Source organism: Vanacampus margaritifer, chromosome 10 (assembly GCF_051991255.1).
Source record: "Vanacampus margaritifer isolate UIUO_Vmar chromosome 10, RoL_Vmar_1.0, whole genome shotgun sequence".
NCBI lineage: Eukaryota > Metazoa > Chordata > Actinopteri > Syngnathiformes > Syngnathidae > Vanacampus > Vanacampus margaritifer.
Window position 1 is genome coordinate 25,388,144 of NC_135441.1, and position 25,693 is coordinate 25,413,836.

General features: G+C 43.5%; 1 protein-coding gene and 1 long non-coding RNA gene across 3 annotated transcripts in view; one reads left to right on the plus strand and one right to left on the minus strand.

The window, feature by feature from the left end:
* The window catches only part of fat4 (FAT atypical cadherin 4), a 108,486-nt gene that overhangs the window by 68,503 nt on the left and 14,290 nt on the right, over positions 1 to 25,693 (plus strand). For both annotated transcript variants that reach the window (XM_077578028.1, XM_077578029.1), the window contains exons 5-9: positions 1,044 to 1,966; positions 3,729 to 3,903; positions 17,571 to 17,751; positions 19,292 to 19,542; positions 19,989 to 24,338. In XM_077578028.1, the coding sequence (XP_077434154.1) occupies positions 1,044 to 1,966; positions 3,729 to 3,903; positions 17,571 to 17,751; positions 19,292 to 19,542; positions 19,989 to 24,338 (5,880 nt within the window). The remainder of the gene's footprint in view (positions 1 to 1,043; positions 1,967 to 3,728; positions 3,904 to 17,570; positions 17,752 to 19,291; positions 19,543 to 19,988; positions 24,339 to 25,693) is intronic.
* LOC144059133 (uncharacterized) overlaps positions 16,964 to 25,693 on the minus strand; it is a 119,137-nt gene continuing 110,407 nt past the window's right edge. Inside the window, exon 4 of the long non-coding RNA XR_013295568.1 lies at positions 16,964 to 17,833. This is a non-coding gene — a long non-coding RNA (uncharacterized LOC144059133). The remainder of the gene's footprint in view (positions 17,834 to 25,693) is intronic.

Consider the following 25,693-nt stretch of genomic DNA (forward strand, 5'->3'; position numbering starts at 1 on the left):
TCAACAGGTGGTTTTACAGTCAGAACTTTTATTTTCATGTCGTGTAGTATTACCTATCTTGGCTCATTAAGAAACAGCTGAATGACAAAGAGTTGACCTGAGAGTAGTTGCTGTTGAAAAAGTGAAACTTTTTGTTTGCAAACAGGAAAAAACAGCATGTCAAAAACAACCTTGTCCCATGTCTGGACACCAAAAACAATCGGTGGTTTCCTGGTTTCCGCTATATTTTCGGGACGCAGACATCCACTTCCCATTCCAGCCATTGCAAGCTATTTTTTGTCATGTATGCTCTTTGTGTGAGACATGGAAATTGCCATGTCAACACAATTGACTGAAAAATGATCCAACAGTAAATCTGCCATAGACAGAAGTCATATTTCTGTGAAACACTTTTAATCAAACTACCCCAAGCATCGAGAATTAGAACACTTTTTCCACCCGATTTTTGACTAAGCTTGGTTCTGCCACCCCTCCAGTACGGGGGGGGGCCAACACTGAGTACGGCTTTCAATACCATGAAAACCGCGGGCAGTCTTAGGGGGTTGAGAATACGCTAGCTGCTAAAACTAGCGCAGAAAACAAAACTAATCTCATGCAGGCAGCAAAAGACTCATTTCTATTTCCACTCTTGACGGCGGCAACTTCGCACCCAGCAATGACACTGCATTTCAGAAAGCGTAGTCTGGCCAGCACTTCAAAGAGGCAAAGCTGCCAAGTCATGTGCGCCAAATCCTGCTATGAGGGCAGTTTTATGTAAACAGGTAAATCAGAGTAGCGTAAATATTTCTTACTGACATTTTTGGAAATCGACAGAGAAAAAAAGATTCACTGGGTTGTCTGATTTCACACTTAACGGGTGGGCAGGCACTTCAGAGAAGAAAAGTAAATTTTCTAAAGTATCCGCACTATATTTTCATCGTATCCCTGTCAAGACTAGAGGTCAAAGTTTGCATAAAGAATATCGGACAGGAATGGTCGATATTAGACCCTTATATGATTACAATCAATATTTTGTCACATCTAATCTTCTGTTTGGTCTACAGGTCCCAATGCCCAACTTCTCTACAAAATCGCATCAGGGGATCCACAGGACCACTTTGCTATCAACAAAGATGGGGTTTTACAATCCAAGAAAGTCTTGGACAGGGAGACTCAGTCCTTCTACAACCTTGTGATCACAGTTAACGACCTGGCTCCACCGCCGATGACCCGCTTCACCAGCACCGCCCAAGTGTCCATCATCCTCCTGGATGTCAACGACTGCCCACCGACGTTCATCTCCCAAAAGATGACGTACATCCAAGAGAACACGCCAGTGGACACATCAGTGTTCACCGCTCAGGCTATGGATGCCGACAGCGGGCCCAACAGCTATGTTGAGTATTCTCTCAAAGGACCCTTCGGTAACAAGTTCAGCATTGGGACCATAGATGGGGACGTTAGGTTGATTGGAGAACTGGACCGAGAGGAGCTTGCGAACTACACTCTGACGGTTGTCGCCACTGATAAAGGCGAACCGCCACTGTCGTCCACCATGGATGTGACCATGTTGGTTCTGGACGTTAATGACAACACGCCGAGCTTCTCCCAAAATATCTACGACATTGAAATCAAGGAGAACACCTTGACCGGGACGGACATCATCCAGGTGTTTGCCACCGACGCAGACGAAGGCACAAACGGGCAAATCCGCTTCTCCATCTCAGGGGGAAATACCAACGGAGACTTCAGGATGGATTCGGTTACAGGGATGGTCTCGGTGGCCAAGCAGCTGGATCGCGAAGCCCAGTCTTCCTATTCGCTGGTTGTCCAAGCGTCTGACCGTGGGAGCAGTCCAAGAGTGGACCGCGCCACGGTCAACATCGTGTTGCTGGATGTCAACGATTGTGCGCCTGTTTTTGAGCTCTCGCCTTACGCCGTCAATGTTCAGGAGAACCTTGAGGAGCTACCGAGAAACATCCTGCAGGTGACTAGATTTACTTTGGTCTTTTGTCAAGCGGTTGACTTATTTAACATGCTAGAAAGTCAATAACATTCACAGACTGAGTGTCTGAGTGAGCAAATTGTATTTTTGAATGACAGAAAAGACTTCAAATGGGATAATAAGGTACCTCAAGTGATTTCTTGTAACTAACTCAATAAGTGCAGGTATTGGGAGTTGTATCGCTAGCACTGGCGTGGTGGCGTTTCTTCAAACCGCATGTCATGAGAAAAACATGAGTGAACCGATGATTTAATGATGGAAGACTACAATTTGTCCCGCGCAATTTAGGCTCCGCAGGATTTCACCAAAATATGCGGCTTGGCTTAAATGCACCACAGAAGTCATTACGCTCATGACCACCATGGTGATTTAAATGAGGCGCGTAGAAAAATGAAGGCGAACAACTAATTTCCAGAGTCCGCCTTCTCTCGACTCAGTTGCGAGTATGTTTTTCTCCCCCTTTTTGCTGATTCCCAGAGGAAATCTGATTGGGCAAATTGAATAAGTAATGAACTTCCTGCCCTCAACAATTACCTTCATGGTACCACTGTGATGACATTAACCCTGTGGCGGAACGTTACTCTCAAGTAGTCAACATGACACATTGTTGTTCACAGCTAACGATCATTTTAATGTGATGAATACATATTACAAGCTAGGCTGGAGTCATTCTCATCCTGAAAATGGGTGTATGGCGATATAGAAAATGGATGGATGGATGAATGGGTAATTTAACAAATCATTTCTAATATTAGAGAGCTTTGAGCCAAAACAAGTCACAATCACGTGTTTTCGGGCCTAGCAGACATTTAGTTGGAAGTTGCAGCAAAATTAGCCCCAGACAAGTCCACAGTGGAGTCTCGATAACCTTTGATAGCCTCCAGTCTTGGCCCTAATTCTGGAAAATGGATAGACTTCTCTAGTAGCAAATAGTGAAGACATTCAAGCACTTTGAAAGATCTTTCTTACTGGTGTTTTCTACTTCTATTCAGAGGTGGGCCATTTACAAAATTGTGCTGGTCTGTCATTTGTCAGCGCCCTGCGCACCCTTTCATCATCGTCGGTCTGTTATTTTTCGAAGCTAAACTGTCATCGTCAGTCCGTCATTTTATTTTAACCACATCATCACTTCGTCGCCACTATTTTAGGACTGGCAGGCAGAGGTCACTCCGTCAGTCCGTCAATCGCCAAACAAAACGGGCGTCCGTCAGTGATAGACCGAGAGGTCCGTCGGTACTTGACCGGGTTAGTGACATTTACACTGATGGATGAAAATCCACTTCCGTCAGTGCTTACTACAGCAAAAAAGATTTTTTTTTTCTTGTCGTTCGTCAGCAAAACAGCCGTCCATCAGTGACGGACTGATGTCCGTATTGCTGCTATTGTTCTCTGTTGCTATTTTTAATACCCTGTTCTCTCTTCTCAAAACTTGTTCTGCCCAATCTTAACCCAAACGAAATATTGACCAGAGGTGGCAAATCCAGGTCCAGATAGTAAAAAACCCTGCTACAGTTTGGCTTTAGCCCCAAGTACTAGTTAGCAAGCTCACTAGCTAGCTCCCCAGGTGCAAGCACAAGGCGCTAAAGCCAAACTGTGGCAGGTTTTTTTTAATTTCTGGATCTGGATTTTCCACCTCTGCACAATAGAAATAACCAAAGCGAGAGTATATCAAAGTTCTTTGTTGTAGAGAAAATCTGTCCAGGCATACAGATCCAAAAGAAAGGTCCTTCTCCGTTTGTTTCAGGTTGTTGCCAGGGACGACGACCACGGCGCCAACGGTCAACTCAGCTACATGCTGAGCGGCGGCAACGACGAAGGCGCCTTCAGCTTGTCGTCCAGCGGTCAACTGAGTCTGACTCACACTCTGGACCGCGAGGCTCAAGGGAAATACGTCCTGCTGATCACAGCCACCGACTCGGGTAAGGCAGAATTCCGAGGTTCTTAGCTACGAGGGCTGGCGTGAAGGCTGATTTTCTTTTTGGTTTTGTGAGATTTTATTTCAGTTCCAGAATAGATTACTCATTTCTGCAATTGTGCCACATTTTTTTTTTATGCGTGATTGGGTTTATCTGGTTAGCGCTGTCCCTAAATGGTCACTGTTGGAGCTGAGTAAAATACTTCCAGATCACCCAAGAAAGAATATAATAAACGTGTGCGCTGTCAACAACTATTTTGATTTCATGGTGTACGCAGCTCTCGTTTTTTGTGGCCCGATAAGATAAACATTGGAGAGTTTTTAGCTTGAAAACTAGCCGGTGTTTTTTACGATCTGCTCCCTAGAAATCCATTGAGCGGCTTTGACCAAATAGCATCCCGGGTTTATTTGGATACGGCGGTAGGGCTTGTTTTAGTCAGATAAAAGCTTAACTTGTTATTGCTCGGAGACCAGTTAATGTGCAGTTAAATGAGTACATGCGTTGCCTTGTTGCAGCCAAATCACATGGCGTCCCCGCTAAGTATATGTTTCGACCCCCCCCCCCCCTCCCCCCAAAGCCACTCTGGCATAGTTGTCATGATCTATGGGTGGTTCTGTATCATTCCTGGACTTGTGCTGTATTTTGTACTGTGCAGAGGCGTCAGTGAGAATTGTTTCAAAGATTTGCATTCAATGGTCCCCGGAGAGTTAAATGAAGGACTGGAGGGGGAGTCCTCCGTGTTTGGCTCGTCATCAAAGTCTTTGGTACGGCTGTTGATGGGCGGTTGCTGGGGTCTAAATTTGAACGACCTTGCCGCGACACTACAAATATAAAAGAACAAAAGATGGAATTGTATTTTTGCTCCTCGAAGTGGCTGTTTTTAATCATGTCTTAACTGTTAGCGAAACCCGTTTTATCACATTTATTCTCTCCGTTCGATGCTTCAAATTCGGTGACAGGCCATAAATAGAAGATATTAGTCGAGAAGGGAAATGGATAAAACCTGTTCCAGGATCCAACTGACGCCATCGTAAAACCCTTGTAAAGAGTACAGTCAATGTTTTGAATTAACATTTTAAAGTTATTAATGGCCATACAAGAATCACAACTCTTAATATTAAGATGGAAACGCAATAAAACAGTTCCGTTATCTTTAAAGGAGACATATTATGCTCTCCCCCTTCCCCTAATTTTGAAACAGTTTATCGGTGTCTTTATAAAAATTCCTTGGCATTCCAAGGTCAAAATACACAAACGCTAAAGAATTATAGTACACTTAACATTTGGCTGGCGTCTGGATGAAAACTTGTAGGTCAAAATTTGGCAAATGTCGTATTTTTTTTCCCTCCAAAAATCTGCGACTAGACTAGACTTTTGGTCAGTCCTTACGTGGGCATCATTTTTACGAATTATTGAGCAATCTAAAGCTCTCTTTGATGATGCAATGTTAATTAATGGTTGAAATAACGTGCCGTTTTGGGGATCTCCTGAAAAGTACCAATTTTGGAGTTACCAGGTTTTTGGCCCGACACTGGCGATTTATTATTAATGGGCATGTCTTTCGTTGCCATGTCAACCAGGGGTAGGTGGAGCAAGTTCAAACAGAATCTAAAGAGAAAATTGAGCCACAAGTCACTAAAAGAAGCATTCTAATTTTATTCATCATTGAGCCATTGAAGTAAGCTTTGTCAATTAGTGTAGCAAATATTTCTCGAACGAATTTCAAAACTTGTATGTCACTTATAAGAGTTTCTGAATCACAATACTTTTTTGGTTTTGACATGACGTTGCTTTTGTGCATGAAAATGGCAGGTGTTAGTTACCCCTCCTAACTTCCAAGTCATTGTTGGAAAAACTCTGGAAAAATGCAGACCTGTTTACGTTAACTTGATGCAAGAGTTTTAGTCCGCTTACTTGACTTGATAACGTCCTTTAGAATACATTATGTAAAAAAATAAAATAAATAAATAAATAAAAAAAGTCACATAAAAAGCAAAACACTATTTAGTCCTTCTGGACTGAAGTTTCTTGGTTACCTTTCGAATTGTACGATGTCAGGGGACATCCAATAATTCATTAACCAAACGTCGTTCAATGACCATCAACTGATTCTGCACGTCTGTCTAGCTTTTTCCTTGGCTTTTTGTAGCTGTTATAGACAATGGCAGAAAATCTATTCTAAAATTCCTTAACAAAGCTCCATCCCGACAATGCAACAGTGCGAGGAGCTCTGGCCCGGTGCAATCTGATTTATACATTTGTCCATCCATGATTAATATTGTTTCTACACCTTTCTATCGATTTTTCTCACGCTACATTGACTTAGGTGGACGTCTGTGCCCCAATGGTTTCTTCATGTTATATTTAGAGGTTTGCTCGCTTGAAAATTGTGTTTAGAAGTTTGTGCCACATGGACAGAGCTGCCCGACGAGAGAACATACTAATTTAGTGCTGGACGGCTTTTTTGCACTGTTCACATGGAGTCCATATTTAGAGCCCTTGACAGCACTTCCAAAATATTTTGACAAGGCATTTTCAGTACAATGTTGGTGAGAGGCAGCGAGAGCGACAGAGAGAGAGAAAGGATTTGGGTTAGAATATCAAAATATCAAAAAACCCATAATCAAGAGCCCAGTCTAAATTATCCAGTAGTGTTTTTCTCACATTTTTGAGGCCTGGGCCCCGAGACGACGGAGGCAAATGCTTCTCCCAGGCACCATTTGGCGCGACGGGCTGAAAAGGTGGAAGCTAAAGACGCGTCTCTGCGTCTGCAGTCTAGCGCGGCTCGTTCCTGACCGCATTCGACATTTCAAAGGTCGCCTTTATGTTCCTCCGTGGTGCCAGATCTTCGCCCCAAAACAAAACATGCGGTGGAAAGACAAATGACGGACAAGATATCAGCGCTGAGACTATGATTAGATGGAACTTTCAGGCCAGAGTTGCAAAGTCAAAATCGCCACGGCAATATTTTGACCTCAGAGGTCGTATCACAGCTGCAATTGCAGGAAAAGTCTGTAATGGTATTCCACAGGTGTGTGAAATTTAACACCTGGCAACAACTTCTCCCGCCATTTCACTGTATGATTATGGGATGCCGTGTTGCTGTGTGGAATTGCAAACAATTGCAGTCATTTACCTATACCACCGATTTGCCAATTCTGCGGGATCTCCGCGTAAAAGAGCCAAACGTCAATCACTGAGCAACTGAAATGTGGCCTTCACTCCGTCCTGTAAACGAGGTTGCTCACACTTTTAGGTACAGGTATACTTTACTGCAATTCATTTTGCGGGCCCCCACAGCTACGACTCGTGGACCCCCGCGGGGGGTTTACCGGACGTCAGTTTGAGAACCGCTGGACTGTAGACAAATCGCAAGCGGAGCATTTTGCCGCCTTTGTTTACGGGAAAAGCTGTTCGCAGCATTCCCGAGTAAACGACTTCATTTTTATTGCCAAGATCTGGCAACATCTGCAGGCAAAATGCAAAAAATACTGGAAAATGACGAATATACCTGGATCCCACGGCTACAAAAATAACATTACAGTACACAGGGAGTACGTAAAAGCCCTAAAAACGTATGGAAAGGAGTTAAATGAGCTGAGTGACTTGTGAGAGTTTTTGTCAGAGTCTGTGTGTGGTGGTGAGAACGCCTTCAGGGCACACTGACATGCCCCGACCGCATTCGGGCACATTTATTAAAGAGAAGCTTGAGTAAATCTTTAAACCCATGCCCATTATGGTGGATATGGTTGCACAAAAAAAGCCCATGTTTTCATATTCTCAGTGTTGGTATACGTGCATTGCATTTTTTAAGTGGTGGCTGAAATACTTGGGCATCTCTCTGGAGATGTGTTACACAGAAACAAAGTGCATGTTTTGGAGACATTCTATGATCTTTATTGTGGAATCAATTGTCTTTGAAGAAACAAGTCAATGTTTTACGTCCGTGATAAATGAGAACAAGAAAACACGACCGCAAACTCATTAAGTAGCAAACCAATGGCAATGGCATAAATTGTCTCATCATTCATTATTCGGCTAAATAGATCGGCTACAGTATTAATCAATAATGTCTCGACTGGAAACCACTAATTACAGCTTCCACAAACCACTCAAAGCCATCCAACAATAACTTCATAGGCATTACAATAGTCATTGAAGCGTGTTTGTTTGTTTTTTAAAAAATCTTTTTTTACCTCATTCTATGTCTGTCACAAACAATTATTGTCACTTGCTAACAGTTGCGCTAGAAAGAAGCTAACTAGCGCGCAGGTCATTTGTAGTCAGATATGCGCTGTAGTTACTCCTCTGTATGTGTTGTTTTTATGGAAATAGCTTTGGGCAGTGTACAAAAAAAAGAAGGTTTAAAAGGTGGTTTGTGTGAATCGGCCTTGGCTAGCTGCACCTTTTACGATGTTTGTTCTCCCGGCTAGCACATCACGTGCTTCCTATGCTAATTTTGTCACAGCTAGTATTTACCGTACTCTTATCCGCGAACGACTTTTGATGGCTATCCAAAAGTTACAAGACACGTTTATTTGTATGGGAATGGCTATTTTGAGCAGTTGAGCTCAAGTGTATGTGATCTCGTGGTGCTGCTGAATATTAAAATGCTAAAAAGGGACTGACTGCATGGTCACTATTTCTACTTTCTAGATAGTAACGTTGCCTTTGTCATAAGAACACAAAAGTAAAATCACTTCATTAAACTTTATTGCAAGCCTTAAAATGTTGGGACTTTCCTTGCTAGCATCCAAACCACTAAATCTGCGTAGCATATGGAGAAGAAGTTAAAGCAAAGGCAATCACTCAAAAATTAAATACCAGGTCAAATTTTTTATTTCATATTTTTTGATTCAATACGTTGCAGAAGAGTTTTTCTTTGCTGAGCTTGTGAGAAAACGTAACGATTGTGGGAAGATCTCTCAGCCTGAACCCAGCTGAGGCCATTCACCGGAGGTTGCTGTGGACGGGGTCACATTAAAAGAAGCTTTGTCGCAAGGCAACAGCTTCTCAGAGGCGGAAAAATGTCCATTTTGCCTCGTCCGCGGCCAATGTTCTCCTCTCGACTCATTTTATTTACGCCGGCCCTTAACAGCACAATCGAGCCGCAGTCCATAAAGCGTAATTAACCGTTTAGCCTTAAGCGTCAGTCCACAGATGGGCCATCTCATAAAATTTACACAAACATCCATCTCTCTTCAGTCAGCTTGTTCTCCATTTAATGAATCCGGTTGTTTGAACATCTCAGCCTTCCTGTGTGCGTCTCAGCTTAACTTTTTTTTTTTTTTTGTGTGTGTGTGTGTGAAAAACATCAGTCGGCCGCATATTGAAGGCACAGATTATCTCTTGTGCCAGCAGAGACACCCAAACCTACATCTTAGCGCAGCTTAGGCTGGCCAACTCGGGGCAACTCGCAGCCTTTCCCAGGAGGTGGGAGGCTCCGTTTCTTCCGACTCAACACCCTGCAACCCCCCCAACCCCACCCCCACCCCTCCCCTCGTCAACATGCTCGGTCATAGCAGCTGCAGCATCAGAAAACAGATCGCTTAATCAACATTAACACGTGTATTTGTACCCCCTCCTGTTCACAAAGTATGGCCATGGCACCTTCTTGATGGTTAATGTGATTTGTCCAGTGGAAATGTACACTAATAAGGTGCTTAGACCCTGCCATATGTTTACACAAGACAATGCTTTTTGAGCTGAGAGGCTTACAGGGGGCGGTAGGGGGGGGTTTGTCTGCGTCTCTTTAGGTTGGAAGAGGAAGCAACAGATGGTCACATGGTCTCGTTTAGTCTCGTAGCCCTGAAAACTTGTTATTTTAGACACCAAGTGCTTGAAGTTGCTCTGTTTTTTTTTTCCATATGATGCTGCTCAGATATGGTTTAGCAATTAACGGACCACAAGAAGTTAAACAAACAGCCTAATTGGTTCTGGATTATTGTCAAATATCCAGCAGAGGTTGGAGTTTGGACATCTTTGTCCCTGAAGGTTTATCACCAAAAGTTTGGGAAATTGATTGGAAATGTGTCTGAATGGAAGGCGAGGCATGAGTTGATGAAGACATTTCACCTAAAACCCAAAACATCAGTACAAAAGAATATTTTTGGAATAAAGGTGTAAATGTCTTGAACAACCAACAACATGAGTTTTTAAGGCCTAAATACACCAATCCGACGTCGGTCACCACCTGTGACGTTAGCCCAGACGTCAGCACGTCGCGTATAAAAATGACATAAATACACACCGCACCGCTATTACGCATCTTATGTATATTTACTAATTACAAACAGTTGCTATACTTCTCAAGTATAAAATTAAATCCTGCCTGCTATATCCAGTCGCGTCCCATGTCATGCCATAGTTTGGCTTTCGAACCTTTGTCGGCATACCCTTTAACGGTATCATCATACAATGCCGGTCTTTCTTGAACCTTCCAGATCTTCTCTCCAGACGGACATTGGACGTTCAAATGCGGAGGGTACAGCAGGGTGACGATGTGCAAAATGAGTGGGGGGGAAAAATGGTCCAGGCTTTCCATCAGTAATGTTTATCCGTGTTCGTCACTTCCTCTTCTTGCCCCGTGCGCTGATTCGCTAGCTAGCAGCCAATCACAGTGATCAAATGCCCCGACGCCAATTCAAGATGTCGAATTTGCTGAAAACGTCCCCCCCACGTATTCCAACTCGATCTGACTTTACGACTTTAGTCATTTGCCGTCAGCTTAACGCTGTCCGACTCCCGACGTGGGATTGGTGTATCGAGGCCTTTCTATTTGAGCCACATTGCCCAAATTCCACTGGGACGAAACTTTTGATCTTTGAGATCATCAAACTCATCCATCTCATAGCATTTCATCCCTCGAGAACTCAAGTTACGACGGGGAAAACCACTCATACAAGCTGTCTGTTTAAGGTCTCGGCCATTTCGGTTACGATTGTCGGAAGCTACTCGACTTTTGTTTTTGATGCAGTTGTGTGATCGAGATCAGTAGTTCTTAACCGTTGTCACTCTGCGACCAACATTTTATTTTCGTCACTCATAATTCACGAACCACATTTGTATGAATCTAGAACAAAAACAAAAATGTATTGTTAAAAAATTGCCTTTCAAAATATTTGTAACTTATTTTAAAGTTACAGACTTAACACAGGAGTATAGTGATCATGAACCCGCGACCCACTTTTGGGTTCCGACCCACCAGTTGAGAATCTCTGACCTAGATCACTGTTTCCGTGAGTTGTTTGATCATAAGTTTGGGATGATGTCTGTAATCAAAAGAAATAACCAAATCATGTGCGTTTTCTCATAAACACATTTTTTAATCAAATGTGACTCTTAAAATCAGAAATGAATAAAAATGTTTGGATTAAATGAGGAAATATGTGGAAACTTGGTGTGTCTGATGAACAAAAAGCGTGTCAGGTCAAGGCGGTTTGCTTTCCTAGAAGACTCCCAGATTAACCCCCCCTGAAATAAGATTACGCTTATGGAGCAACAGAGGTGAGGTATTGTGTTGATTGATTTATCACTCGTCCGATGGGCAATCTACAAATTAGTGGACGGATGACGGGAATGCAAACATTCGAGTTTGTCACGCATTTCTCAGCACATCATATATAATCCTAAAGTGTTTAATCTGGCCTTGCTTTATAAAGGGATTCAATTCAGAGGTCACTTGATACGCTGATGATGATGTCAGTAGTTAGTGAGGATCCAAGGAATGAGGGGAGGGGAGACGGGATCCAAATAAAAAAAGGCGACTTTTGCAACATGAGCAAACGTTGGAATTCGGTTTCCAGACATAAATGCAAACTCTTCTGTTTGTTGTTAGGTGCTCGCAACCGCAACTTTTCGTTTTCAAACAGCGAGCCGAGAGTGTCATTTCAAGACCACAACAGTAATAACAGTTTTAACCCAAAACATGCTCTTTCCCCTCAACCCGTATCCGCCTGTCTTGCGCCTCTAAGCCGAAGCGTTGACATCCCCCAAAGACGTCAATCATCGCACCATATCAAAAAGATGCTTCACATTAATGTAATTGGTGATAAAAAAAATTACGATAAAACCAGCTTTGTGCTGGGAATGTGATTTGGCTTGTCGACAGGCTTGAATTAGCGCACTGAGGCCATAAAGTGTCAATTCAACACAACTACTGCACAAAGACGAAGAACAAAAGGACTCGGGGGTGGCGGGAATTGCCTGCGGAAAAATAGTTTTGCAACCACCGAGACAGCTGGCATTCCTGCTGCCAAATTTCCAACAGCTCTCTTTCCGTGACAAAAAAAAAAAAACATGATGTCATTTGCTTGATGCCGGACTCGGGCCGCCGAGCTGGCACCTGCCTGGACTGCAGTCTTAACGATCAATGACCCCGACGGTCTTTGGCAGATTCCAGCAAAGACTGGACGTGACGCTGGCTCATTCTACTGCCGTCCAGTCATTCCGTTGCGGAATGAAAAGGAGATGTTTGTTTTTTTCAAAAGCATCCCAGGATTCTTTTACTTACGACAACAAGGATGGGCAAAGTATGGCTCGCGGGCCACATATTGGCCATTCTCCTCTCTTTATAACGTCCCACAGAACATTGATTTATCAGCAGTCCTGTAATTTCCCACAAAATTTGCTTCATTATCACAGGGATGTGATTTGACCAAAGTGAAATTATCTGAAAATTTAGCCGGGGGTCTGGGGGCCGCTGGCACCCAGCTAGGTCCAGGGGGCAGTGCCCTGGTGGCAAGGGGGGCCTTCGCCCCCCGGAGCTCATGGGTTTTCCGTGTTTTTAAGTACTTTCAATGCACTCACATGACAAAGAAATAGACAAAACAACAGCATAAATTTTCAATGTATATTGAACTATCCCATATAAAATGGCAGTTTTGGTCAACTCAAAATCAGTCACATTCAAAAACATTGGACTGCCTTTGCTTTTAAAAACTATCACTGAGAATATCATCATATCTAACTAATGTGATTACTAAGTTAACACATAAATAATGTTGAGGGGTTCAAATTTCATGAACAAATAATTGTATCATGACCAAATGAAAAGTAACTCATATTAGAGCATACCACAAATGTCTTTGTTATAGCAGAAGATGTTATCTGTCGGAGTCATGTGCATACACAATGAACTACAAAAAAAAAAAAAAAAAAAAATCTGATTTTTTTTTTTGGGGGGGGGGGGGATAAAAAAAAAGCGGAATTCCGCGAATTAGCGGAAAAATCACATCCCTGTTATCAAATATGTATTAATTTGTATTTAGTGTCGACTGTCGGTTTTCAGAGCAGAGTTCACCATATTGCTAGCTGTTTAAGAGCATTTTGACGGATCTTTCAAGACCCGGATAGTGTGTTCTGTATCAAAAAACACGATTGTCAAAAAGGGCTTTTGATGGCAAAATAAAAATTGATACACAGATAGACAGATATTTTTTTAAATATATACAACTTCCTCTTTATATTTGGTTAATTAAATACTATTGAATGAAGTCTCTTCATCCATTTTTTTTGTAGCACGTCTCATTAGGGTTGCAGGTGAGCCGGAATCCCCCATAGCTGATTTGGTGGCGGGGTGTACACCCTGGACTGGTCACCAGCCAGTACTGGTTAATTCAATCTAATTTGCATTTTTATGGTCAAGAATTAATATTGTCCTCCCACATTCCAAATTCACAGAAAATTCATTGAGGACTCAAACTTGCCCATAGCTTTGAATGTGAATGTTTGTTTGTTTGTTTGTTTGTTTGTTTGTGTGTGCCCTAATAATAGGCTCAAAAAGAAATACAGTAGATGATTGGACATTTTTTTTTTATACCTGATGTGGAAACGGTGTTTTTAAAAGTCAAACGTGGGCCCCACCCATGTGTTGGTTCTCATGGAGTAATTGAAGAATGGCAAACGGATCATATACTGCTGCTGCTGCGGTGTTGATGTTGATTCATCAAACATGTTTAGAGCGTCTCACCTTAAACATAACAATCATAATGTCCATTAACACGCATTCGCATACGTGCCAAGCGATCCGGTTCCGAGACGGCTAATTCTGTCGGCCCACGCCATGTAACAGGATCGATGTGAACTATTGCTACGTTGGACAGCAGGCCCGGCGGAGACAGCTGCCAGGCGGTTATGTGATATCGGTGGGCTCCGAGGGGCTAAGACGGCACGTCTCGTGGCTTTGACCCAGCGGCGAGAAGACATACAGCCGGGAGAGATGTGAGAAATGCTTCCCATCTGATCCCCGCGCCTGTCGACAACGCGGGGTCGGCGCGGGGTCATGGCTGATCGGGGGGGAGTGTTTGAGTGTGCTGTTAGGCGGGGGCGGAGTGCGCGCCGCGCTTACGGAGGATTAGCTTCAGCAACGTCCCCGCGCTCGCGGCGGTCGAGGCATTTGCGGGTCAAAGGTGGCGCAAGTGCTTGGCCGAGGAGGCGGACTGTTTTCTCCCCAGACGGTAAACAGGTTGTGACATCACATCCTGCGCCCGGGGGAGTCGAAAGCATTCAGCGTGTATGCAAACACGCACGGCTTGTGTGTGTTTCCGATCTAAATATGGGAACAATGCTATCGAAGGTATTTTGAGGCCTGCGGATTTGATATCCATCCATCCGACCATTCATTCTTTTTCTACTCTAGATGATCCAATATTGGTTTACAAGGATATTTAGTTTTAGTAGCGGTGGGAAGTAACAAAATACAAATACTTTGTTACCGTACATTTTTAAGGTATAGTGTTATATATATGCAGTGACAGGCAGAATATTCAGTGTATAATATTGTTAATAAAATGCCCCTCCAAAATCACCCTTAACTCATTTGCTCCCAAAAACGTATAAAAACGTTCTATTTTGAAGTGGCTATAGTATTTGAAGCATATCGAGTCACTATAAATCTTAATATATTTTATTTTATCATACAGCCTGGGACTGCTAAATATCTAAACAATGTGAGTGAATGCAAAGAAATAAAGTTGTTTTATAAAGTGTAATTACTGTAGTATTTGTGAGTTGGTCACATGCCTTTAAGGGGCGTGGCCATGTGAGTGACATCAATCATGAGCTCGAGTTTTTTTTTTTTTTTACACGCACGCACGCACGCACGCACACACACATACCAAAAAAAAAAAAGGGAGAACAATGATGATGACATGTCAAATGATCAATACTGAGCTCTCCCCGAAAAAAAATAAAAATAAAAAATAAAAAATAATCATGAGCTCGAGTTGGCCAGCCTATCTGTGACCGTCTGGGTGTGTGATGTGGCCTACAGCAGCTTCTTGCAAGAGTTCTCATTGTGTATTTACGTGTTTGACTGTTGTGGCTCTCCTTGCCCACATGTGAGGGCATAACATTGCTTTAATTGCTCTATTTTTTTTCCATGTCATTGGAACTTAGATTTTCTTTCAACCTAAAGCAAATAATCAACCAACCTCATTACTTTTGACTTGTCACAAAGTAATCTGAGTACTTTTTCCCACCTTGGTCTTCACGTTTCCAAAAACAAGAAGATTTTTCTGAGCCTTTCGGTTGCTGTCTTGATAGCAGCTGAGCCCTTGTAAGCACTAAACGGCTCATCTTTGATCAACAACCGCCTGACTGACTGCCAAACACACGTTGGCTGCCAGTAGCAGTGCTAAAGTGATACAGACATCGGGATCAATTCAAGAGGATCAGTTCTAATCTGTTGCCAGGGCAACCCCAAAAAAAAAAGTAAGACACAAAATAGGCACACTGACTGTGTGGGCAAATGTGCAATAATTTAATAACGTCGTGACTGTGCCAAACATTTTTTGCAGCACATTTGTCGGCAGACTTCCCTGTTTAAATCTGCAATCATTTTGGAATTACACGTCTTTCCGTATTCTTCTAAATATTTGTCAAGGTGGCAACAAGCCATCACCTAAAAGTCAACATTGTCCATATTTAGTAGGAAATGGAGATCCTGCAGTGGAACTGCAAGGGACGTGACTCATTTTTTGGTAACGACTCAATAAAAGATGTCTTTCTTTGATGGTTTCAGGGCCGTTTTGGGGAAGCGGAATCAAAAATGTTTACCGTTAGTTCGCATTTTCCCCTCCGGGACTCGGCTCTGTATAGTCTAATTGCTGCTTATGTTCTGAGCAGAAAAGCCAGGTAGATTTAAGGATGAATGTCTGTTTATTAAATCAGGTCCAGCGGTGTAGAAATGTTGTCAGTAAAGCAAAGCCCAGTAATGCCCAATAATGTTGCATTTGATTACTTTAATTGGCTTTTAGATTTCAGCATCCGCAACCTAATATCCTTCATTTTGCATTTGAACACTCAGTGGAACCCAACTATTGATAGTTTGCTTGTTTTTTTATGATCCATTTTGTTATAACATTGCCAGTAGTCAGCTAATAGTGTTGTTATAATGAACATGTTAAAATAGCCGATTACCTTTTTCCCCGTAAATAGTGCCTCGGGACGGTAACGCAACCGCATTGTGCTGCTGGTACAATTTGTCATGTGAAAGTAAGTCGAATCCAAATGACTGATGAAAGCAGACCGGGAGAGAGCGCTAAGCATCCAAATGACGTTGATGAGGTTGTTTTTTAAGAACAATGTTCACATTATAATTCATCAGAGAATCGGGCTTTTTGTGCTTTGGTGCTGCTGTTTTGGCTAGATAATGTCGCGTGTTGAATTGCGATGAGATCCATTATTTTCTTGAGGGAGGCCTTTATTTGAGAAAATACAGTGCATCTCAAATGAATACCGTAGTTCAGGTCTGTGCTTTTTAGCTCTGGCCAAGAAAAACAAGCGAGAGTGAGTTCGGGTCAAAATCAGTCATTCTGTTTATAATCTCAAGAAAATCAGACGGGGACTTGATAATGAAGAATTGGCACATAATGAAAACAAATAGAGGGGATGAATCAACGAATGCATCGGATGATTTTTAGTTATTTATTTTACCAGTGATCATTGAACGTCCTTGCCAAATAAGCCTCCCAGTAAGATTTCTTCTTCTTTTACCTTTTAAAATCCAAACCGTCAGCACATTTGAGTTCAGGGATCGACACGGACACACAAAATGTCCAGCTCAGAATCGTGAATGCTTTTATTCAACAGTCAATGGACTCGTTGGCCTACTTTCCAGCACAATGTTGTGTGCTCAACCTGGCACTGTTATATTTAAATGTGATATCAACAGAATGCAGTCTTACGCCGAGACTCAACTTTTTAACATATCAATTAGTGTATCAGCTTTATCCAGATCCTCCGTTTATTATTATTTTTTTAACTAACTGTATGCCTCTTTGCTTTTACACGATATCGTGCCACAATATCATTTTATTGCATCCGACGGTTGCTCCTTTCAAAGCCGTTTGAAACTGATCTACCGAGTGTTCCATTTCAGGAAGGATTAGAAAGTTCAAGCAAACGCAGACGTCTGAATCTTTTTCCCCAAGTTGTTACTGCATTTTTTTTTAGTTGATTTTCATGGGCCCAGACGGGCACTGCTTTCGTCGCCCACGCCGTTTCTTTTTTTCCCCCTAAAATAGCTTTTCTCCCGTCTCAAATTCCACAGACGACTTAGTCCGTGCCACGCACCTTCACATACGAGACCCCGTCAAAGACATTGGAAAGTTTTTTTTTTCTTGAGACGCAAATCCCAAACTAATGGCTTTCTCATCTTATATCCTCAGGTTCTCCTTCGCTGAGCGGAACAGGGACAGTCACCGTTTTGGTGGATGACATCAATGACAATGTGCCCGTTTTCTCCTCGTCCGCATTCCACACCACCATCATGGAGGACGCGCCCACCGGGACCGACGTGCTGCTGGTGAACAGTTCTGACGCAGACGTGGGCCTCAACGGCGTCATAAGGTACTTACCCTACTATTAATTTGCCGTGAGAGATCATCAGGTGTATCCAGTACACTGGACTGGTTGCCAGTCAATCCAAAGCCTGAGGAGAAAAAAATGGAAATCAAAGCTAAGATTCTAATTCAGAACTTTAGAACTGTGAGGCAGAAACACAAACCACTTGAGTTTACCACTGTTTTATTAGTCTAAAACTCCAACACAGAGTTTTAGTCACCCCAAAATCCTTGTTCTGGTTTTTGATTCTGGGTTTTTCCACATTCACATCTCTGTCCCTAAGAGCCCCCCTGGCCCACCCCAACCCCCAGTCCCTCAAGCAGGACGTTTACTCAAGTCCGTCCCCTCCTTTCTCTCGCAGAACCATATTGGGTACCCGCTGGGGGTACCGCAGTGTGCTCCTGTTTCCCAAAACATTGTAATGAGGATGTTAATTGTCTATGACAGTACGAGGTGTACCCATCGGGGGGGTTCCAGCGGCCTTTAATGGAGACCAGAGCTGGTTACCGTCAGTTATTAGTTGGGATTCTCACAGTCCATTAAGATGGAGTAAAGGTTTGGGACTTTTAAACATCCTTTGAGCTTCCGTCTTGCTTTTATACTTTCCTGTAGTGTTTTTGGACAGAGGGGTGGGGGGTTGCTTTCTCAAGAAACATTTCAAAGTACGTGACGTCATGTACATTCATGTGCCGGCTTATATTTGTGTCTGGGTTTGAGACGGCTGAATTTTTATAAAAAGAAGATGAATCTGCATATGATTCTACCATTTGCTAAAGACCACACTGGGAGAAAAATGATCATCTCACTCACTCTTGACATACACACTTTTGCATCCGCACACAATTAGGGTGTCGGGCAGATTCAACACATCGAATTTACTGTTTATTGTACATTTACAGTCTCATGAATATAAGGGAGCTAATTCACCTCTACATTTAAAATTTGAAATAAATTCACACCAAAAAATTATTTAAAAAATTAGGTTAGGGTTAGATATAATTCAACTTGTATTTTATTTAACTATGTTTTAATTTACTTGTTTTTACTATTTATTTATTTGTTTGTTTATTTAGTAGGTGCATTTTAATGTCATTGTTTTAACGATTTTTATTTTTATCAATTCATTAATAAATTCAGAATTTATGCAGATATGCAAATTAAGTAGTTTAATGTGCTTATTTAATCAATTAAAATCATTAATAATTCATTTCGCTGTTTTAATTTATTTATGTATTTTAACGAATTATTCATGGCTTCATTAATGTATGTACTTCAAACTAACCAAACATCAATATTGATGCGACAATGTTTGGATAGGCCATTGAAAATAAGTTTGTAAATAAAAACAACAAAAGCGCTCAATGGAAGTCAGATGCTGTTAATTTGAAAATTGTTCATTTTGAACGGTATGTGTCTGAAAGGGTGTGATAAGTAGAGAAGTGCTAAATTATGGGATTTACACACACTTTTATTAATGCTCTTATCGTGTTCCTCAGTTTGTGCCCAATGTAAATTCCCCCTCAAACGTCTCCCCTCATCCAAACAGCTACAGTTTAACTGGAGGCCACGGACAGTTCTCCATCAACCCGGCTACCGGACAGATTATCACCAGCTCCCTGCTGGACCGAGAGGAGCGAGCCAATTACCAGCTGCTCGTGGTGGCGACAGATGGAGGGCAGCCGCAGGGCCTGTCCAGCTCGGCCACCGTGTCCGTGACGGTGGCTGACATCAATGACAACCCGCCGCGCTTCCACCACCACCCTTACGTCACCCACATCCCCGCCTCCACGGCGGCAGGTAAACATTTAAAACCAGTCTGTCTTTTACTTTTGAGTCAAGTTTTCCCCTTATTATCCCAATGCCAATTAAATTAAATTAGCATATGTGCCCATGAAGGTCATAGGATTTTGTGAAAAAAAACGTTTCTGAGGAAAAACTTCATTGGCTAAAAGCTAAGGTACGGCAGAGTAATATGTATTCGTATGTAGCTGTGTATTTTTTAAATTATATGACATCATCATTTAGTGGGATGGGCTCCAACTCCCTGAACAAGATAAGCAGTAGAATATGAATGGATGAAGGGCAACTTGAAACTTATCATGTTTAAAGAATTAATCCTTAGAGGACAGACTCTGAGACTCCAGTCTGAACCAATTCCTACTAACCACAATATCTAATAAATGAGCAAAATTCAATTGAATGTTTCCTAACTTGTAATGAGGACTTGCCATCTGTGTGTCCAGGGTCCTTGGTCTTTGCTGTTACTGTCACCGACGAAGACTCTGGATCCAACGGCCAGTTGCACTACTCCCTGATGGGACGCAACTCAGACAAATTCAAGATCGACCCCGTCCGAGGTGCCATCACCGCCAACGAGAAGCTGACGGGGACATCGGAGGTGACACTCACGGTTCGGGTCAAAGACGGCGGAGCTAACCCTAAAACCGACACGACCACAGTGACGGTACGCTTCGTCAACGGAGGCAACTTCCCAGTCATCAAGTTGAAGGAGCGTGCCTTCACCTTCCCCGAGAGTCAACCGACCAATCACCTCGTCACAACCGTGACGGGGTCGTCCAGAAGGGGCGGGCCTTTGTCATACTACATCGCTAGTGGTAACCTGGACAACGCTTTTCACATTGACCAGCTTTCCGGCGACTTAATCATCAGGCATCCGCTGGATTATGAACACATTCAGAAATACGTTCTCTGGATTGAGGCCAGAGATCAAGGCTTTCCACCGTATTCGACGTATGAAAGAGTGGACATTACTGTGCTGGATGTGAATGACAATCACCCGGCGTTTGACAAGGACCCCTTCCAAGCGGAGATACTGGAGAACTTGTCACCTCAGCGGGTGCTAGTGGTCTCTGCCGTCGATCTGGATAACGGACCTAACGGGCAGCTAGAATATGCCATCATTGAGGGCAACAAGGAGAACAGCTTCAGCATCAGTCGAGCCACCGGTGAGATACGAACCACTAGGCCGCTTGACCGCGAGAAGGTGGCCCAGTACCTATTGAAAGTCAAAGCCACGGACCGGGGGTTGCCGCCCAAAAACTCTGCAGTGAAAGTAAAAATCAGTGTGCTGGATGTAAATGATAACGCTCCTCGCTTTTCCAAGATCTTTCGCGCCACTGTGGCTGAGAATGCGCCCGTAGGGTACACGGTAACGAGAGTCACCACCACAGATGAGGACGCTGGAGCTAACGCTATCAGTCGCTATTCTATTGCAGACACCAGCCTTCCATTTAGCATTAATCCAAACACAGGGGACATAACAATTAGTAGGCCACTCAACAGGGAGGACACAGACCATTACATTGTCAAGGTTTCCGCCCACGACTCTGGATGGACAGTTAGCACAGATGTCACCATATTCATAACAGATATCAACGACAACGCCCCCAGATTTAGTCGTCCATCGTATTACCTTGACTACCCTGAACTGACTGACGTGGGCTCCCTGGTGACGCAGGTGTCAGCCACTGATCCCGATGAGGGTTTTAATGGCAAAATATTTTATTTTATTCGGTCCCAGTCTGAGTATTTCCGAATTAACGCCAGCTCTGGAGAGATATTTGTGAAGCAACAGTTGAGATATCTGAATTCCACGGGCGCCAGCAGTTTGAACATCAATCGCCACAGTTTCATCGTCACGGCCTCAGATCGTGGTCTCGAACCTTTGATGAGTGAGACGACAGTCATCGTGAATATCGTTGACAGTAACGATAATCCTCCCAAGTTTGATTCACCAAGCTACTTTACTCCTGTTACAAAGAGCGTCAAAGTTGGTACGAGACTAATAAGAATCGTAGCTCATGACAAGAAAGACTTTGGCCTCAACTCTGAAATTCAGTACTTGATTACAGGAGGAAACAGCTCTAGTAAATTCAAATTAGATAAAATGAACGGCTGGGTCACTGTTGCGTCACCCCTCACATCTGACATAAATAAGCTTTTCCTCATGGACGTTACAGCCAGCGACAGAGGAAATCCGCCTTTGTCCGCACAAACGGCACTACGAATCGCCGTCACGGAAGAAAACCACCACACACCTGAGTTCTCGCAAAGCCAAATCTCAGCTACAGTGCCAGAAAGCCTTGTTGTGGGAACAGCAATAAGAACTCTGTCAGCCAGAGACAAAGATAAAGAAATGAATGGCCTTATCAAGTATAATATCACATCAGGCAATAATAAAGGATTATTCGCACTTAATAGTAAAACAGGTGTGTTGTCCCTAGCGCAGCCTCTGGATTTTGAAGAAAACCAACAACTCGAGCTGAGAGTTTCAGCCACAGATGGCGGTTGGATTGCAAAATCCAGCTATGTCACAGTCATAATTCACGTAACGGATGTGAATGACAACCCTCCGGTGTTTGATCCAGACGAGTACTACCCTATTGTACAGGAGAATGTTCCAAGTGGCACCACAGTGGTGAAAATAAATGCCATCGACCTGGATTCAGGAGCCAACGCAGTCATGGCCTTTGTCATACAATCGTCAGACAGTGACCTCTTTGTAATTGATCCCAACACGGGCACCATCACCACGCAGGGCTTCTTAGATTATGAGGCTAAACAGGTCTACCATTTGACTGTGAAGGCATTCAACGTCCCAGACGAGGAGCGCTGCAGCTTCGCCAATGTCAACATTCAGCTAAAGGGAGCCAATGAATACGTACCCCGGTTTGTCTCCAAAGAGTACTACTTTGAAATCTCTGAAGCTGCTCCAAAAGGCACAGTAGTTGGGGAAGTTTTTGCAAGTGATCGTGACCAAGGTGACGACGGAGTAGTCTACTACCTCATTTTTGGGAAAAGCAGGAGGAAAGGCTTTGGCATCAACAAGAGAACTGGACAGATTTATGTCACAGGTGTGCTGGACCGCGAGAAAGAGGAAAAGATTTCACTTCGAGTGTTGGCCAAAAACGCTGGGGCGATCCGCGGTGCAGATATTGACGAGGTTTTTGTGAACATCACAATACTGGATGCCAATGATCCTCCTGTCTTCTCTCAAGAGTTGTATGATGTGCAAGTTAGTGAAGGTCTCTCACCTGGTGGTCTGGTTACTTTTGTGGGTGCAGAGGACTCGGACTCTGTCCCTAGCTGGAGCCGATTTTCCTATTCCATTGCACCAGAGTTTGATAAAAAGGTTTTCACGATTAACCCCAAAACTGGCCAAGTGTCTGTTGCAGCTGCACTAGACAGAGAAACAACGCCTGCGTATAATCTCACCATTCTCGCTGTGGATACTGGCACACCTCCTTCTACTGGAAGCGCCACGCTGATTGTGAACCTGGAAGATATCAATGATAATGGTCCAAGTCTGACAAGCACGTACGCTGAAGCAATGGAGAACCAGAAATCTGGCACTGCGGTCACTGCGTTAACAGCTTCCGACCCAGACTTACCACCCAATCAAGGACCTTACATATACAGTCTTCTCAGCTCTGGCTCTGCCAACAGCTATTTCAATCTAAGTCCAACTGGAATGCTAACCACAAGTCGTGAGATTGACAGAGAACAGATTAGTGATTTTTATCTCTCCATCGTGATCAAGGACTCTGGTGTACCTCAAATGTCCTCCACAGGAACCATACACGTCAAAATAAATGATCAAAATGACAACCCTTCAGAGCCGAGGTCAATGGAAATCTTTGTTCACTACTTCGGAAACATATTTCCTGGAGGTTCTTTGGGAGATGTGAAACCCCAAGACCCTGACATTCAAGACAGGTTCCACTGCTCCCTCATTCCACCTTCCTCCGCGCTGTTTAATATTCCTACTGGAACATGCAACCTAAACTCAAAAGCACGGTCGACAGATGGAAACTTTGAATTAACCATCCGAAGCAGTGATGGTGTCCACGGTCCAGTCAGCAACACAGCCCGGGTCCTTTTCATGGGCTTCACAAATGCCACAGTAGATAACAGCATTCTAATCCGTCTCCAGTCTAACGGAGTCAGAAACTTTCTCACTGACCACTACCTCAGCTTTTTACGCATTGCCAACTCTCAGCTGGCGGGACTAGGCACCGGGGTCCTGCTTTATGGCGTGTTTGAGCTCAACAACCAGACTTTCGTGATGGCAGCTATCAAACGAGGACATGGACAATATGTGAACCCCAGTGGTGTGGCCACATTCTTCCAAAGTATTAAAGACATTCTGAATAGACAGAGTGGCGTGCTAATAGATGCAGTGGACCATGACCCGTGCACACGTAACCCGTGCCAGAACGGGGGCAGCTGCAAGAGGCGTCTCACTGTTGGGCCTGATATGAAAACAGTTGAAAGTGTCCCGGTGATCCTCGTATCCAACCACCCCCTGCAGCCTTACGCTTGCAGCTGCAGGCCGGGATACACTGGAGCCGTCTGCGAGACCGACGTCGACGAGTGCCAACCTTCGCCTTGTCACAATGGCGGCACCTGCCACAATCTTGTGGGGGGTTTCTCCTGCACCTGTCCTGAAGGTTTCACTGGCATGGCGTGTGAGAGGGACATCAACGAATGCCAGTCCAATCCCTGCAAGAATGGGGCACTATGCCAGAACTTCCCCGGCGGCTTCAACTGCCTCTGCAAATCTGGATTCGCAGGTACTACACCCACACACAGCAGTAACATTTTATATCCGACCACTCCATCACTGAGACTGATACAAGGACAGCCGGGACACAGGATACGCTCTCATACAATATTTTACCAGCTGACATCTCTCACTCCAAAAACAATATTTGCTTTTGAGTCTGAGGTGTTGCAGGCAGTTGCCAGAAACACTTTCAGATTGCTGGTTGGGGGGTAGGAGGGGTATCGACTGGATATCAGGCAGCCATGTTTGCTTTAATAAAATGGATGCTGTGAAGCTGACCCTGCTCCAGAGTGTAGGCTTTGAGTCTGTATCACATTGCATCATGTGCCTACACGGCGCTGACCACACACAGTTGCAATTAGCCAACTGTATGATCTACTAATCACAGAATCCGGGCGCTTGACAAATTGGCAGCTTTATACGAGATCCAATCAGGCCTTTATGTTGGGAAATTAATGACCACTCAGACTTGTTAGCTTGGCTAAAAAGTGGAGTTGATTTTAATTGGAGTTACTTAGGACACTCATTTTGATAGGGGTTCATTGTCCAGTCTGAAAACATCTGAAAGACATTTTCAAAGCAAGGCAATTTCCCCCCGTTCAAGTCATTACTGTCCATTTTTATTATGACAATAAAAAATGAGCACGTCTTTAGGTTTCATCAAGACAAACGACCCTCCTGAGGAAATGCACCTATTGACTTACAGTAGTTTACATGCCCGCGCCATGAACTTTTGCCTTCCTGTTTTCTCGGGCTGGTTTTTGGCAGCCGGGTCGCTCTCCGTGAAACACGTTTTGGTCAGGATTTATCGCCGCAAGCGTACTCGCAACACTTTATCGTCCGCCGTGTGCCTTGCGCCGTTCCTGCATGTGCCTTGTCCATTACCGTGATTATAAATGTCACGTGTCTGAGTCCCATCAATGTCACATTCCTCGTATTTTGATGTTCATTACGCTTTCCCGGCCCGTTTCATTTCAGCAACTCGTGTTCATTTTAGATGTTTGTCTTTCAACACTGCAGCAAATTCGCTTTTGTCCAAGAGTCATTTGAGCTCTCATCGGGCCTTACAATATGTTTAGTGAGAAGAGTCTGCCAATTATGTAGACTTTTCCTCCTATGAATATTCCAAGATGCTTTGGACCAAATTGGACCTAAAATGGTGATTTTAAAGGGGGGGAAAAAAAATATACTTCAGCGGGTAGAATTTCACTTTTCTGTCACATACTGTATATAAAGAGGCTTTTAAGAAATGCAAGATTATTTGTTTGACTCCGAATCAGGCAATGCAAGCTTTGTGCAACTCGGTCCGCGGGGAATGTGTTGTTTTCCGGTATTTTCCATCACTCCATCCGTGTTAATGTG